At 44.7% G+C, this 16551-nt stretch overlaps 2 protein-coding genes across 5 annotated transcripts in view; one reads left to right on the forward strand and one right to left on the reverse strand.

Annotated features, from left to right (window-relative positions):
- The first annotated feature begins 3983 nt into the window (after positions 1–3983).
- Positions 3984–6414, forward strand: COMMD9 (COMM domain containing 9). The gene is made up of 6 exons (XM_071745023.1): positions 3984–4144; positions 4224–4349; positions 4690–4829; positions 5101–5135; positions 5400–5503; positions 6150–6414. The coding sequence occupies exons 1-6, from the start codon at positions 4094–4096 to the stop codon at positions 6288–6290; spliced, it is 597 nt and encodes a 198-aa protein (XP_071601124.1). The 5' UTR covers positions 3984–4093; the 3' UTR covers positions 6291–6414.
- Positions 6415–6922: 508 nt separating this feature from the next.
- The window catches only part of LDLRAD3 (low density lipoprotein receptor class A domain containing 3), a 38930-nt gene continuing 29301 nt past the window's right edge, over positions 6923–16551 (reverse strand). The window contains exons 5-7 of one of the 4 annotated variants that reach the window (XM_071745012.1): positions 13354–13699; positions 9725–11795; positions 6923–9102 (exon numbers count right to left, since the gene is read on the reverse strand). In XM_071745012.1, coding sequence (XP_071601113.1) covers positions 11552–11795; positions 13354–13699 — 590 coding nt within the window. In that variant the 3' untranslated portion in view covers positions 6923–9102; positions 9725–11551. Of the gene's footprint in view, positions 9103–9724; positions 11799–13353; positions 13700–16551 lie in introns of those variants that run through there. The other 3 variants (XM_071745009.1, XM_071745011.1, XM_071745010.1) reach the window with 3 other exon arrangements.

Here is a 16551-nt window from a genome sequence, read left to right on the forward strand (position 1 = left end):
GTATGGTTTCTGCATAAAACTGAACAGCTCTCACTGCAAGCAATGTGCTCTTAGTTTATGATAGTCATAAGAAAACTGAATTATTCCCCCTTTAAAAGGGAATAAATCTATATGAGTGATGGCCATCTCAGGGCAGCTTGTGTAGTGCTGACAGCCATAGGATTCCTCACCAGAACCTTAATTCCCTCTCAGCTTGGGCACACACACACACAGGCTGTAGACACAGCTGCCACAACAGCTTCAAGACCCTGGATGACACTTCTTGTCCCTGAGTACTTTGGGACAGGAATTTCCATGACAGAGCAGAGGTCCACAGCACTTGTCCTTCACACAACCCAGTCACCAATATCAGATATTCCACAGAACTCTGCAGAAGACAGTGAAGTAGAGCCTGCCAACAGAAAGCTGCTTCCAGAGTTCATGTCCTGAAATTATAGAGGCACAAACACAGCTGCATTTGTCTGCTGTTTCTAAAAGGGCAGGGATGAAGCATTTAATCTTTATTTATGAAGATATGAAATATCCCTCTGGTGATTTACTGACACCTGAGGAACTGAGCAGTACAGCAGCAGATAAATATTGAAAAATCACTTATGTCTTTAAGAGCCCCTTAATTTAAATACTCCATGCTAGTAGTACAGGGAAGGACATTTTGAAAGCATTTATCTTGACACTTACCCTTATTATGCCTTGGCAATTTAAGCATGTGATTGTGATGAGGTAGAGCTTTAGCTGAAGAAAGAAGGATGTAATTTATATTCCAGTTTCTCAGTTTTCACAATTCTGCTCTTCTGTTTTAAGGCATTACTAGAGGGTTTTCTGACTGTATGGGTTGTACCTCATCTTTTCTGAGTTTTAAGCCACCCAAAACAATCAGAGAAAGAAACTGCTTTTTGATTGTTTTCTGCTGAAGCTATATGTGTGATTAGGGTGTTGTTGAAATAAATTGAGGCATTATGGTAATATTAGTGTTTCTTAGTACTTAAACCTGGACTTCTTTGGACTAGCTAGCCATAATAGCACAGAATGAAAAGACAATCCTAGCCAGTAAGGCAGAAATAAGCCCTTCATGACTGTCATTTAAAGCAAATAAAAGGCAGCAACTGCAGCAAAAGGGACCTGGATTACTCCAGGCTTTCCTTGATAATGAGATATTAATCTCCTGCTTATTGAGGTATAATTTAAACTAACAGTGACTGCTCTCTCACCTGTTCTCATACAGAATGATCTGATGGGGTTCTTGTACAGTTTTGGGTCACAACTTTACAGCTGTCCTTACCTCCCAGCTCTTTAAGCAGCCTGAGCTGCAGGACCAGGGACACGGGGTGAATGTGAACATGCAATTTCTTGAAATAAATAAGCACCTGAGCCCAGCCTGATCTCACTCAGCATGCTTCACACATCTATCTGCCTTTCCCACAGATGCAAGCTGACCACCAGCACCAGCAAGGAGCCCTGCCTGAGCACTGGCTCCTTGGCATCTGTTGTGTGATTCTGGGCAAATTTAAAGTGATTCACATTCCAGCAGCTCCGCGGGCTCCATACTGAGACTCTGTGCCTCGCTTGGGAGAGCATCCCACTGGTTTGTTGGTAAGAGGTCTCTTACCTGCAGGCAACGTTCCAGAGGAGGATGAGCACCAGAAGAGCTTCTTGCTGGGAGACCCCTGGCACCCAGTGGTCAAAGCCAGGAAGTACAGAGGGCAGAGATCCAGCGGGATTTCAGCTGCGGAAAAGTGGAAGGGAAGCAAGAAACTTGAGCAACCAAAAATGGTTAAGCAAAGGTTACAGGTTGTGTCACAGAGACCTGGGGTTGTGTCTGCAGCTGAGCACGACGGACTGTGGTGCAGCAAGAGTTTGTAATGGGTACAGAATATTGTACCAATACTGTAATGGGTACAGAATATTGTACCCACGAAATGTCTCTACAGCAGTTTGGTGGTATCACTGCACTCTCAGGGTTCATCCTGGATGTTTCAGTCGGGTCTGAAGCCCAGAGGTCACCGAGGTGGCCTGGAGCCCCATCCATACACAGAAAATGCTCTCACTTGATCCTGCCACCCAAACCCAGCATCATGCCAGCTCTCCTATGAAGTCCTCCCCATGAAGATGACCCCACACAGCAGAGTCCCAGCCCTGCTGTGGATGCTGCCTGCACTGGGTTAGATAAGCTGGGGACACAGTGCCGGAGAAAGCAGCAGAAACACATGGAAGCTCTCCAAACAAATCAATCATACTAATTAATTTCAAGAGGCCACAGAAGGTAAGCTCAAGGCACAAAGTATTTCTCCCAGAGCCTAGTTTCCTGTTCTTAATGAAAAATCATGGAAAACAAATTCTCTGCCCTTGGATTCTTCTGCTCTTTAAAGGCTTCTCACACTATTGCATGGGGAAATCAGTTCCTGTGCAAGAGGAAGCCCTTTCCTCTGCCAAGCTTGTAAAGCCCAATGCAAACAGCATTTAAATATTTGCATTTCCTACCACATATTATTCAATTTACAAGACACAAATGTAAGTGAGAATGGGGAAAGATCATGGATTACTGATGCCCAGATGTGCTGGGAATTACACACAGCAAAGAGAAGAGTTTTTCTCTCAAAAAAAAAAAAAAAAAAAAAAAAAAAAAAAGGACTTACTGAAATCCTTTACAAAGCAGAAGATCCACACAGTTTGCTATGATAACAGTCCAGATCATTGCAGAAGTTCCATGATCATTTTTTTGCCTTCAGTTCCCATTGGGTGAAAAGAGAGCATTTACAACCCAATTCAGAATTGGGATTTACATTGACAGCAAAATAGCAGGTCATAGAATCATCTAGGTTGGAAGGGACCGCTGAGATCATCAAGTCCAGCCCTCGATCCACTACTGCCGCAGTTACCAGCCCATGGCACTGAGTGCCACATCCAGTCTCTTTTTAAATAGCTCCAGGGATGGAGAACCTACTACTTCCCTAGGCAGCCCATTCCAATGGCTGATCACCCTTCCAGCAGGGCTGTGGCCTCGCAGCCCTTTATAATCCTCAGGGCAGTGCTGGGTGTTGCCCCCTTATCAATCAGCTGATTGGCCTCACCTGAGACCACCAGCAGAAGGGTGTGCTGCTCCTCCCAGCCCTTTATCTCCCTCTGGGCAGGGGTGGATGTTGCCCCCTTATCAGCTGATGATTGGTCTCACCTGAGGCCACCAGCAGATGGGGCCTTCTGGGCAGTGCTGGGTGCCGTCCCCTTATCAGCTGCCTTATCAGACCACCAGCAGAAGGTCGTGCCTCCTTGTGTGATCAGGAGGGCAGTGGCAGATCTCAGGGCTTGCCCCAGCCCCTGCTGTTTTATGTAACAAGGGAATTGCCGAGGCACAGCATGATCTGGTCAGGGCCTTTCTAACAACCCTGGGGAGTTACAGGGATGAGAGGGAGATGAGAGGGCTGGGGCTGACAGCTCGGTCACCATTGATCTGAGCAGAGAACAAAGGAGACGCTGTGCCCCCAGGCATGAGGGCAGAGCTCAGCGGGAACTGAGAGCTAGAGGGAGACGGAGAACGCTGATTCAAGGAATTGCTACAGAATTGAGACCAATCCTGAACCTGCACCTTGATTTAAAAGCCAATATAATGTGCTCTGAGCAGGAGCGGGGAGTGCAACCGAGACACTGAGAAATGACCAGAAAGATCAACACGGGCGGCTCCTGGTGATTGATAAACGGATAAATGTGCCATAACTTTCTGAATGGGGTGTGCTAGCTTAGTGGGTTAGCACCTGGCACCCCTTTCTGTGTAGAACTGGAGAGATAGCTCAGCTCTGTGCCTGGGTCGGGTCACTACACAGCAGGAAAACGCACCCCGCTTCGAGGGTCCCGCTGCACGGCACGGCTCTGACCGTTCGACTCAGCACTCCCGGGCGGGCCGAGCAGCACCGGGCTCCGACCCTCCTCCGAGCACCCTCCGACCCGTCCCTGGTGCTCCGGGCGGTGCTGGAGCCCTCGCTCCCTCCCGCGGCAGCACCGCAGCCTCCGCCCCCGGCTCCGCCCGCACCCCCTGACGGCTCCAAGATGGCGGCGGCGCGGTGCGGGAGGCCCCGCCAGCGACTCGGGTGACAGCGCCAAGATGGCGGCGGTGCGGGACGGGGAGTTCGCCGCCCTCCACAGCCTGCTGAAGGTAAGCGGACGGGGACCGACGGGGACGGGGGCCGCCCCTCCCGAGCCGCGGCTGATCGCCCCTCGCTGTCCCCCGGCAGGCTCCCTCGAAGGAGGCGGTGCGGCAGCTGTGCCGGGAGTGTTTCTCCAGCCAGCCCGGAGACCTCGGCCCCCTGGCGCTGCGCCTCTGCCCCGGCCTCGCCGCCGGCCCCGAGGAAGCAGAGGAGGTAGGGCCGTGCGTGAGGGACTCTGCGCGGTGCTTCCCGGAGCGAAGGGACGGGACCTGCCCGGGGCCTTCCTCTCCGCGCGGGATGGAGGGAGGGAAGGAGAGGGGCCCCGGGACTCGGGGAGGGTGTGCGGGGACACGGGGCACCGAGGGACCGCGGCCGTGGGTCGGGGAGAGCCCCCGGTGCGGTTCGGGGAGGATTTAAAGGAAAACGAGTGAGGTGTGCGTGGCTGAGGATGCCGGGCGGCCCTGGGAGTGTCCGTCCCCTTGCACACAATGTCTCTCCCTGTGTCCTTTTCAACCCAGGGACTCAGTCCCTTTCCTCCCCTCCTTTCCCGCAGCTGGGAGCAGCTCTGCACAGCCTCACCAGGCACGTTGTGTACCGTGGCTTCACAAGGGCAGAAGATATCCTCGCTCTCTTTCCAGAAAACTTCCACCAAAATCTGAAAAACCTTCTGACCAAGATACTCTTGGAGAATATGTGAGTGCACCCCCCTGCTTTGGGCATCATCCCCGGGCTGGGATGAGCTGTTTGAACACAGTCTGACTGCTGAGTGCAGTGCCAAACGGAACACAGCCATGAGCCATGGCCACAGTGGGTTTTCCCAAGACTTTTGGAATGGGTGTGGGCCTTATGCACGTAATGCAGAGCCCCATTTATCCTCACAACTCTTTCTGAGTGCTTTCCCTACCTTTTTTCTTTTTTCCAAATCCCTGCTGGTACCATTTTTCTTTTCTCTACTTTTTCACAGCTCTGCTTGGAGGAATGAAGCACAAGCAAGTCAGAGTAAGTAGCAGTTCACATCTTGATGCAGTTCACTTTTCCTGAGGTCATTTGAGCTTAAGAGTTTAGAATAAGGCATCCTAACCTCTTTTTGCAACATGGCTTATTGCAGAGTAAAACTGCTGTGAAACCACATAGTACCAGTGGAGCTGTACAGTTCCTAGAGCTAGAAGTTGAGAATAGGTAGATGGTGGTAGCCACAGGCTGTAGGGTGTGGGGTCACCCTGTGCTGCCAGACCCAACAAACACATTGTTTTCATCTCCCAGTCTCCCTGCCTCGCCTGGTGGACATGGACTGGAGGGTGGATATCAAGACATCTTCAGACAGCATAGGCAAAATAGCAGTCCCTACTTGTCTTCTTCAGTTACAGGTAATGTCAATAGCTGTAAAGGATACGGGCTCAAAATAATGAAGTCCAACACCTGAATCACCAGTGGTGGTACAAAACAGTCCATTTGGTGCTTGCTGTTTGCTTCTGGTCACCATTGATCCCTATACAAAGAAGATAAACATGAAGTCATTGTCCATTAATTTTAAGCCACACATTAACATGTTTCCATGATGAAACTTTAGTTGAGAAATTACTTTTGATCACAAATAACTTCCTGCACTGGCCACAGCTCTCATTTGGAGAACATAACTAAACTTACTGTCTTTATTATGCAAAGCTCTGGGTGCCCCCCAGTCAGTAAAAATGGGATGGGTGCGTTTCAGAGAGGAACAAAATCTCTGTGTGTGGGATGGGGTTAAATATACTGTGCCATATCTGCTGAGATGCTCTTGGCTATGTCTTTCTGCCACAAGTCTCTTCTGAATGTCTCCAGACTTATGGCAGTACATGCTGACTTCCCCTCTGTCTCAGACTCAGAGAAAATGGGCCATGGCACTCCAGAATGGAGCTGGATGCCAAATTTAAACCATTTTTCTTTATCTGTTAAAAACCGACTTTTGTAATGGTACTGGAAAACATGTGAATGAGCATTTCATTCAGCTAACATCTGCATTCCCATTTCCAGATCCAGGAAGATGTTGCCTTATGTGGAAACAGCCCTGTTGTTTCTGCACTGACTGTGGAACTGAGCAAAGAAACCCTGGACACGATGTTAGAAGGGCTGGGAAGGATCAGGGACCAACTCTCTGCTGTTGCAAACAAATGAATACTCGAGGGCATGAGTTCCAGCAGCAAGGAATGAAGTACCCACTACTTACAGCTCTCAGAAGTTGCAGCCTCGTGTAACATTTTTTTCTTTTTTTACAAAATAAAATTTTTCCCAGTCTGGATGTGAGTTTTCAGCTGACTGCTTCTCACCCTACGCAGGTGGTAGGAGACCAAGGGACCCCCTTTCCCTGTGTCTCTGTGCTCTCAGCAGCAATGTTTGTGATCCCTGTGCCCCACTCTCCTCCTGGGTCCTGCAGATGCTGCTCCTTGTTGTGATCCAGGGCAGGGATCAAATGCCCTTGGAGGCCATGAAGAAACATTCCCAAAAACTGCTCCTGTCCTAGCCTGGCTCTTCAGGAAGGCCACAGAAATGCTTGCCTCAGCAAGATGAGCTGAAATAAGTCCTTCCTATGACAGGGAGAAATCATGAATTAAAGCAATTTCCATTTGTATAAATATGGAGACACATATATATATATTACTTTTATATACACATGTACATGTGGGTTTCCAGTGTCACTTCCTTTTAAAAACATGTTTTAAACCCATAAAGATTTAGCAAAACTTAACATTGAACATGAAGTTGGAAGAAGTAAATCTAAAACATGTGAGACCACCAGACAGGAGACATTCTCACTTCTGAACAGTACTGAAACACTAGCTTTATTCAGGAATAGAATAAACTTGTGAAGATTTCCAGTTTACAAAAGTTTGAAAAAAGATTGGGTTTCAACATACAACCTCCCTTAAAGCTCTTACATCATGTGTTCATTTTAGGTTGACAAAATCCATCAAATCAGAAAAAAAGTCCAAATAAAGGCCACAGTCAGTCCTCTACTGGGACACATTCAGGCAGAACCCAGCATGGTATTAGAATTCTTTCTGCTGCCACCTATTGTAGTCCACAGGTTCAATATAGCCTTGTATTAAAAAATACTTCAGATCTAGTATGACCTGCAAGCAGAGCACCCCATTTTATTTCCAGGCATTATATGCAAAGTAGATTCAGATGAGCAACAGTTAAAAACAGACTTGTTATCTGATCACCATGTTAAAAAAACAGCATTAAATTCTCTTGATTTATACAGTTTTAAATACTCATTAAAAATTAAATTCAGTATCAGTGTTCCTCTGCTTTTCATCATTAATAGTTTTTCTTATCTATTAAAACCATTTGTCTTTGCTAAGATGTCTAAAAAGTCAAGAGCACAAGATTAATAAGCTGTAGCATAAATTAAAATGAAGGTAATCATCTTTCCTCCACCCAGCTCCTAAATCTATCACAAGGGCCCTACTATCTGTATCAAAGCAGTGTAAATAAAATGATTTGACTTAAAAGGAGAGGAAGAATGAATGCAGTTATTTAAAATCTGCAGTGCCGTGATGCCATGTAAGTCAGAAAACTATTCACAGGCTCTCTTTTACATGCTTAGCTGCCAGTTTTCATTAGCACAATACCAGAGAGGAAACTGCAATTACAAGGAATTCCTTACAAGGAATCTCAGATTATTACTGAGCAGGTTTACTAATGGCCTCATTTTAAATACACAGCACTCAGATTCTGCATAGGTTATAGACATTCAAAACTCCTGAAGTTTATTTATTGGTTTACTTATTTTTCAAAACCCTAAATCTTATTTCCAACAGGCTAATCCACATTCCTTCCTTTGCTTCAAGCAGTCACTTCTTCAAATTATTTTGCTGGAATAAAAACCATTAATACTGGTGCTAAGGAGGAGTATTCATTACAGTGGTCACCATTCAATAGAGATGTGGAATCAGAATTTGGCTCTGGAAGAAAACTTACATCAGCTTTACTTTTGTAAGAATAAACAAAGGCTCTTGGAGCATTAACTTCAAACTAAAAGGTTAAGAGTAACTGCAACCAACAGAATGATCAGTTCCACTTCTACTAGCTACAGAAGAGAAACCCTACCACATAGTATCTCATTACCATTTAACTTCAGCCTTACAAGCTGCAGGCTTTTTCAGTGAAATATTTAATTCCATCAGTGTGGCTGTTGCTACCAGCCTTTACCAAAGATTCCACTGAATAATGCAGAATAATGCTGTTTTAACACTATTAGAAGTGACATGTTGCAACCAATTAATGTGTGATACTGCAGCAGCTCACAGAGAAATGAACTATGAAATCTGTTCTACAACCCAGAAAACTGGAGTAAGAGACGCCCTCCCCCCTTTAGCATACCTGTGAGGAACATGATACTGAACTTCTCAGAGTTCAGTGGTCCCCATGATTGACAATAAAGAGGAAGACAAGACTTGTTTCTTTTTTGGATGTCTAGATAATCATATTTATCAATACCCTGAAATGTAGTTAACAGTCTCCCAAGTCCCAATTCAATCAGAAAGGCACAATCTCCTTTTGTAATGTGTTCTCAAAAACTTAAAGATTCCTATACAAAGATAAATACACCCTTAGCTGGAAGGGAAAATGTCACACCATTTTTTTTTAATTTTTTTTTTTTGTAAAGTTGAAATGGATTATCTTAATGCAAAAGTTACTTGAATATATACAACCTGAAAGAGTAAATATATTTTTTTTTAATATATATATATATGTACATACTGGACAGTGACGGAAGGCAGAAGGCAGAAGAAGGAGCTCTTTTCCTACTTCTTCACAATACAAGGCAATGCTTTTTAGATGCCAAAAGCAAACAATATTTGATTTGCACACACTGTGGTATCACAGAATACAGGTGGGAAAATACAGTCCCCCGTGGAAGCCCTGCATGATGGATCCATGCCAGCTAAATCACACTGGACACAATTATTTCCTTTCACCACTACAGCCCTTGGCAACTTTAAAATTCAGGATACCTAATTCTATCGAAACTACTGCAAACTCTTCAGCTGCATGTTTGAGAGTCCAATAAAATGCTTTAAAAACTGCAACAGAAACCCCCTAAGGGTAACTCTGCTGCAGCATCACAGCTGTCTGACAGAGGCTGAGCAGAACCTGAATGAGGGTCAGGAGGGACAGCAGGGCCAGAATGCTCAGGACACAACCCTGCACCCACCTCTGCTATTAACTCAGCTCTGTGCCTGTGTTTAACACACCTGTAAAATAAAGGATAACTGCCTGGTTATGGCAATGACAAAAGCCTACCTATCAACTCAGATGGAGCAATTAATTGGCAAAGCCCTGCTTTGGGAAGGACAGCATGATTACACTGCTTGAGCTTCTAATAAATACAAAACCTGACCCAATCTTGCACATTGGTTTAGAAGAACCAAGAAGCATCTTCACCAAGTCACTTAAGAGAGGCTTCTGAGGGCTGTAATGAAATGCCATCAATCTGCTTCATCCAAGACCATCAAGCACCAAGACTTTAGCACCAAGACTGCTAAAGTCATCCAAGACCATCAGCATTAGGATTCTCTGGTGCTTCCCACCTCAGTCTTGGCATGAGATGTGCTGCCGAATCCATCTGACCCCTGCCTCCTACATACCAGGAGAGCAGACCCCAGAGCTGGGAAAAAAACAAAAAACCCAACAGCCAAACAAAAAAATTCAGGTGTATGTATAGAACTGAGACTGCACTTGAGCCAATCTCAGACTTACTCTCAAGCTTACACAGTCTTGGGTTCTCAGCATACAACATTAGGTGAAATAAATTACCTTAGAAAGATGGGGAAGAAGAAAGCAGAAGGTGTGGGCAGTCAGCTTCCTCCATTGCCATTAAACAGCAAGGTCTGGTTACTGACACTGCTCATTACACGGAAGAAAGAGTGAGAAATGTGTTTGATAGACAAATACAAGTAATTTTTGAAGGCCATGTTTCCTCTGGACAAGAGGAAGGCACTGCATTGGTTTCTGTACCCTGAGCACAAGCACTGCAGTGGCATTTAAACTCACAGCTCACCTTCCCTCTTACCACTCTGAACACCTTCATCTCTAAGATGCTTTACATGGGTGATTCAACACCGTGCACTGAAACTTCACAGGACACCATCCCAAGAGTTAGGACAAAGCAGACAAATAATTCTGGTTTTCTGCAGAAGTGAGAATTTCAACCAAATGAACACAAATAATGGCGAACTCTGTAAAAAACAGTGAGAAGTGAAACTTTGACATTTTAGACTTCTACTGGTGCAGCAGAACTAAACCTATGCAATTCACTAGTTACAAACAGACAGACAGGACTTATTAGACCTGTGTATCCATCCATGTACAGAAATATATGGAGGACAGGGCTAACAAGCCCAGCACCTTTTAGTACATAACCTGCTCTCAGTTATTTTACCAATAGAACAAACTGATCATTCACCCTACAGCTTTCCATAGGGAAGGTTCATCTTAGGCTGGTTTTGAAGTTCCAAGACTTAGCTGAAACAGTCTGGAGGCTTTTTTGTTGTTGATTTTTTAATTGTTTTGTTGTTTGTTTGTGTTTTGGTTTTGTGGGGCTGTTGTTGTTGTCATTTTTTAAGAAGGAACACCTGGAGTAATGGTGTTTTGCCATGCCTCAAAAGAAGTCTTGTGCTGGTTTGTTGATGAGCTTCTGTACTCAGCCTTAAAATCTGTCAGATAAGACAACCTTTGTGGTGTTCCTGAGAAAACCCACGCACACTTGGCCCAGATATTGGCATCTGGGAAAAAACTTCTGTTTGCTTACTAAAAGAGTTGTTGTATCCTCACAAGCTTAAACTTTGAAAATTACATTAACAGTGAGAAGGTACCAGACTGTGAAAAGAAGGGTCAAATAGGACATTTTCTGGAATTTGTTCACTGCCAAGAGGGATGGTAGTGGGCACCAGACATCCAAGAGGAAGACTGCCACTCGTGTTTCAGTGACCACAGCAGGCAGGGAGCAGAAACAGCTCAGAGAGTGTTGGGATGGGAGGCAGTCTGAGAACAAGAGTCCTTCCAGCACACTGTTGGTCAGCAACGTCTGTATATATTATATGTGCACATATATACATCCATATACAGTAAAATAATCCAGGAAATAAGTCACATCTCTTCTTTGACACTGCGCTGATGTTCCTCTTGCTACTCTGAACCAGAACTTGCTCACGGGAATACTGTGGAGAGCTGATGTGACTCTAGGTTTAGCTCTCACAGCTCTGTCTTTGGTGATCCCACAATGCTGAATTCAAATATTAACTTAGAGTGGATTCAAAGCAAGCTGTCATTTAATCCTATGTTCCCCTGCCATCTATAGGCCCCGACAGACTCATCCATCCAGCCTTGCAGATGAAATGCCCTCCTGCCCAGCTGCAGCTCAGGAGCAGTCACACTTCTCTTTCAGCAGCTTGGCTGCCCAGAGAACTGCTCTCAGCTGCTGTCCTCTCAAGCAGAGTTCTGTGGCCATCCAAGCTGTAAGAGCTGTCTCTGGTACAGCTGCTGGCCCCTGCCACAGGGGCTTCTCTGGTGAGCAAGGTTCCTGCTGGAGGTTGGTAAGGTGGAAGGTCTGGCTCATCAGGGGATTCAGACTCAGAGCAATAAGGTGGTGGAGGAAGGTCAAACCAAGGTGGTCTGCTGGAAGATACACAGCATATTAGGAGGTTATAGAAAACAGTGGTACAGAAGAAAGTACAAAGTTTACCAATTATGAAAAACAAACCAACAAACTGTATTTCATAGCTTTTCCATGATGATACATATATGATGTATATCAGGAGATCTCAGACATGCCTGCATTATTCAGATCATTCCCAACATCCATACCACCACTGGGCATACAAGTTTCTGGTCAAGATGCAAACCAGATAACTACATCCAGTTTAACACTCTACACCCCAATTTTCATGGGAATGCACTTCCAACAAAGCTTGGCTTATGCTAAAGGCAGATGCAAGAGGTAAGGATGTTTCCTGTATAACATTTACACAACCAGAGAAAGTGATTTAAAAGCAATAAGGTACGTAATGGATGCACACATATGGATAATGATAAGAACACAAGAAATCTCTGAGGAAACCTCCATTAGGTGTCAGAGATTATTGGCTTATGGTCTACAAATAAATAGCAAATGGAATTCCCCACATGACAAAACTCTTTCTGTCTTGATATCGCATGCAAAGAAACTGGTAAGTAAGCATAGAGAGTACTGGGTTCAGGAAAACTGGTTTTGGTTCTCCCTGTAAACATGAGACTGCAGGGTTTAACAGAGTGAGAAGTCCTGAGAAGAATTAGCTCTGCAATTGCTGACAGTTTGTATCACCCAGGTGAGAAGTTATCACAATCTGGACAGCCCCTCATCAGCTGTTCTTACTAATAAAAAGCTGTCACTCCTACAAATGTCAGAATTAAGACAGGAGACTTGCAGCCAAATGCAGAAGTTAGATCCCAGAGCTGCTAAAAAATACCACCAGGGTTACAGTAACAACCTGAATCGTTCAAGTCCCTACCATGCCCTTTGTATGTGCAGAGCACATCAGTCCAGGGCTTTTGATGAAGACAGACTTTACAGACAGGGGTTAAAATGGAGGTTAACTACCTTCAAGTAAATCAGCGTCATAACTACAAAATCATCTAATCCAAACCATGCTCACCCCCAGTGTTTCAAGGCCCTTTCAGATATTTAAAATCAGAACAGAGCTTTCCATTTCAGAGACCTGTTCTTTTCTTCTATTGCTAAATGGAAAACAGTGCAATTTTTTTATGCAAGGCTTGAAGACCTCTTACCTTTATATACTTACCAAATACGACCAGGGTAATTAATTTTTAAATGCTACAACCTAGCTCCAAATTCAATTTTCACATCTTGACTCCAGACTGGCACAGGATATCAATAGCAGACAAGTGACATTTCTTTGCACTCTCCTGCCATCCCCAAAACCTCTGCTGCCAACAGCACATGCTATAAAAGCATGACTTAGGCTTACCTTGAGTCCCTTTCATACTAGTAAAGTGCTTTGAGGGCCATGACTTTTTCATATGCAGAAGCTCAGATTTGCCTGAATTTGTCCCTATGTCCAGAACTGCAGAGCTGCACTTGTGCCAACAGCAGTGATGAGGATGGATGGGGAGCAGAGCCACAAACCAGCACAGAGCTGCAGCCAGCCAGCCATCCCCAGGGTCATGCACATACCTCTGCTCCAGCACAGCCTCTGAGTAGGATGGTGGAGAGTCCATGTCCCCCGAGCTGTGGTAGGGGTGGTTGGCCATGTACTGGATGCCATTGTTGACGTTGTAGGTGACACTGCAGTGGTGAGGGTGGTCGAGGACCACCAGTCGGGAGAGCAGGACGGGGTGGTGCAGCCTGTGCACTGGCAGGGTGATGAGGTTGTTGCGTTTCCTTTGGTGGTGCAGGACTAAGGCAAAGAAGGCCACCACCAGGACAAAGATGACAGAGCTCCCAACAATAGCATAGGTGATGCTGGGGTAGTAGAGCAGCTGGTTCTCCGAGGTGATGTAATCCTGCCCGCTGCCTGCCTCTGCAAGGCAAAAGGAAAGGGGAGACTGAGACCTGTTTCAAAATAAAACTGCTCTAAACCTCTCCTGTGTTTCCTGCTAGTGGGTGATGTAAGCAAGTGTTCCTTTTTTCTCTGGGTTGTGGAAAATTAGCTCATTATAAGCATACCCATCCAAATCATGGACTGGCCGCCTATCAACCCATCCTTACCCACTGATAAATTACTAGGGAGACACCAACTGAGGAGGAGGAGGGAAATATACACCATAGTAGGAAGCATGTGTGCTATTATGGGACTCTGTCCCACATCCCTACCTATCAGTCCTAACTTTTTGTTTCCAGAGGTGGGACACCTGTCCTGAAGCCTAAACACAGCACCTCAGCTGTACCCAGGGATTTAAAAGGCCTGATCTTTACTTTTAATGATGTTTTGCTGTGCACTCAAGGTTTACTTGGAGTTTAAAAAAAAAGGCATAAACCACATCCTGTGCTCCACAGATCTAACAGTTCTAACTCCACAGATCTATGCTCCACAGATCTAACAGTAAGCATGGGAGAAAATACTAACAGCTGCACATTAAAGGGTGGCTACTTGGATATTTGTCATCAGAAGACGTCCTGCTGGGAAAAATTCAAAAGAAAGTGCATTGTAACAGCAAAAACAGTGAGGTAAACCTCATAGATGTGATACCAGTAAGGTACGGGAAAGTCTAAAAGCAAAGAGTGAAGTGAAAGAAGTGAGTAGTAAAACAAAACGAAAGCCCCAAGCCAAACAAAAACCACCAGGTTAGGATAGAGCAAGATGAGGAAAAGAAAAACATGAGCTGGGCTAAGGCTATGAAACGTCCCACAGGTAAGCTTCAATTTGATATGGAAATGGTGAAGCTGGAAGTGGCATGGAGCAGGAGCAGATGCACAACCCTTATCAGCACTATCAGAGATGCTGAGAAGAGATAAGGGGACCAGAACACAGGAGGGGTTTCAGACACCAGTTAATGTAGAGAGGCACTGAGGGGCCCAAAGAAGCAAAAAGGCAATGGAATAATTGCTTTAGATAGCATTTAGATAACATCTGAATGGATGCAAATGTTGTGTAAATACACAATAAAAGGCAACAAAATGGAAGGGAGAGAAGAGGCTCAGAGAAGCAGCCATGGCACTGGTATGACTCTGCTGCACTTGAGGCCAGAGCCAGCACCACAGAACTGAGCTCCCTGAGCCCCTCTCAGCTCCCTGGTCACAGGTCAGACACCCTTGGAGTACTGATTTCTTTTTTGGGGGAGAATTTCTGTTTCTGTGCAGGCTGAACAAGAACAACAAGCCTCAACAAGAACAACACTGTTCTGATACAGGACATTATCTAACTCAAGAAAAACAAGAGGCTGAGGAGAAAATAAAAAGAAAACCCAACCCCTTGACCTCCAAAATCCACAAAATTCCAAGAGGACTATGAACCAACTTCTTCATTTCCTACTGCAGAAGGCTGGAACAGTAAATCTTAACATTTTCTTCATCTTACTATGTATGTACATACAAATTTATTATAACTTTTTGGTAACTCCTTGGTAACATTCTGGATTTTGGAGAGCCAGATGAGTATACAGAGTTATCTCTGTATGGCAGGTACCTAGGTGAGACTGCCTGGTGAACCTCTATCCACACAGTGCACACTGGAATAGGAGGAAGGCAAGATATAAGAACACCTGAAAAATCTTAGCTGAACACGCACTTTAGGAAGAAAAAGTCATAACTCTTTAGTTCTGCTCTAGTAACCTTCAGCAAATGTTTACACACCATAGAATTTCTGAATAACTCAGTCGTTTTCCAGAAAAAGCAGGTGTTATCCTGACAGGTTTAAAAAGTTCTGTCTACTCTGCTACTAAACGGAAATTCACAAGAAGTTTATCAGTGCCTTATGCCTCCTAAACTTTACCAACTGGTTAATGCTGAATTTGCAGATGAGAGATTTTTGGAGAGTAAAAAGCTTTGTGAATAATGTAGGAACAGCCCAATAAAGGAAACATCACAGCTTGTGCTCAAAGAGCTTTCTTATTGATTGTGAACAAATTTGCTGTCTCAAAGTTTTCCAAAAGATCTGAGAGTAACTGCACCAAGTCCTCCAGACACAGGGATGAGGGGTTATTATTTTATCTTTCACAATCCCACTGCTCAAGCCTGGCTTTTCACAGTTCATCAGAGAGAAAGCTTTTGAAATACATTATCTGAGCAGACATCTGTAGCCTTAATGAGCACCAGTATTAGTCCATCTCCAACAAAGATGCTACTGTAGCAACACATTTAAATTCCAACTGATTAAAAAGTAGAGCTGAAGCTTGGAAGCTGAAAGAGTAAAAAAAAAAAACAAAAAACAAAAAACAAAAACAAAAACAAAAAAAAAAAACCAAAAAACAAAAACAACAAAAAAAAAACCAAAAAACAAAAAACAAAAAACAAAAAACAAAAAATGCTTCTGCACATTATTTTTGTACTAGGGTTACTTTTCAATTTTTGTACTAGGAGTTCCTAGGGCAGCCAGCTAAGACAGGAGCATGGAAAAGTCTGCCCCATGCTGCTCCCTTCTTCCTTCCTGTGCTCAGAGGGCTTGGCAAGACACCCATGCACTCTGGTCAGCTTGCCCCAAGGTCTGCAGGATCCAACTCCATCAGGGGCTGGGAAGAGCCCTGACATTTTTCCTGTCAGTGCTGTCCCCAGGGACTTCTGGACACTTGTATCAGCAACCACTGCAATCAGGTCTGTACAATATTGCTGTATTTTTTCATTATTACCCCATGCTACAATCCCTTTCCTGTTCCAGTTTTAACTTCCAGCCTTTAAGTCTCTTTTCCTTACTCCCCTTTTATCTTCCCCTGGGAG

The sequence above is a fragment of the Heliangelus exortis genome, chromosome 5, assembly GCF_036169615.1.
Source record: "Heliangelus exortis chromosome 5, bHelExo1.hap1, whole genome shotgun sequence".
Taxonomy (NCBI): Eukaryota; Metazoa; Chordata; class Aves; order Apodiformes; family Trochilidae; genus Heliangelus; species Heliangelus exortis.

What these genes read in the sequence shown, in the direction of transcription:
- COMMD9 (XM_071745023.1), top strand. Translation starts at nt 4,094, where the DNA reads ATGGCGGCGGTGCGGGACGGGGAGTTCGCCGCCCTCCACAGCCTGCTG. An exon ending in CCCTCCACAGCCTGCTGAAG is followed by an intron (nt 4,145 to 4,223) that starts GTAAGCGGACGG and finishes GTCCCCCGGCAG; the next exon opens with GCTCCCTCGAAGGAGGCGGT. An exon ending in AAGATACTCTTGGAGAATAT is followed by an intron (nt 4,830 to 5,100) that starts GTGAGTGCACCC and finishes ACTTTTTCACAG; the next exon opens with CTCTGCTTGGAGGAATGAAG.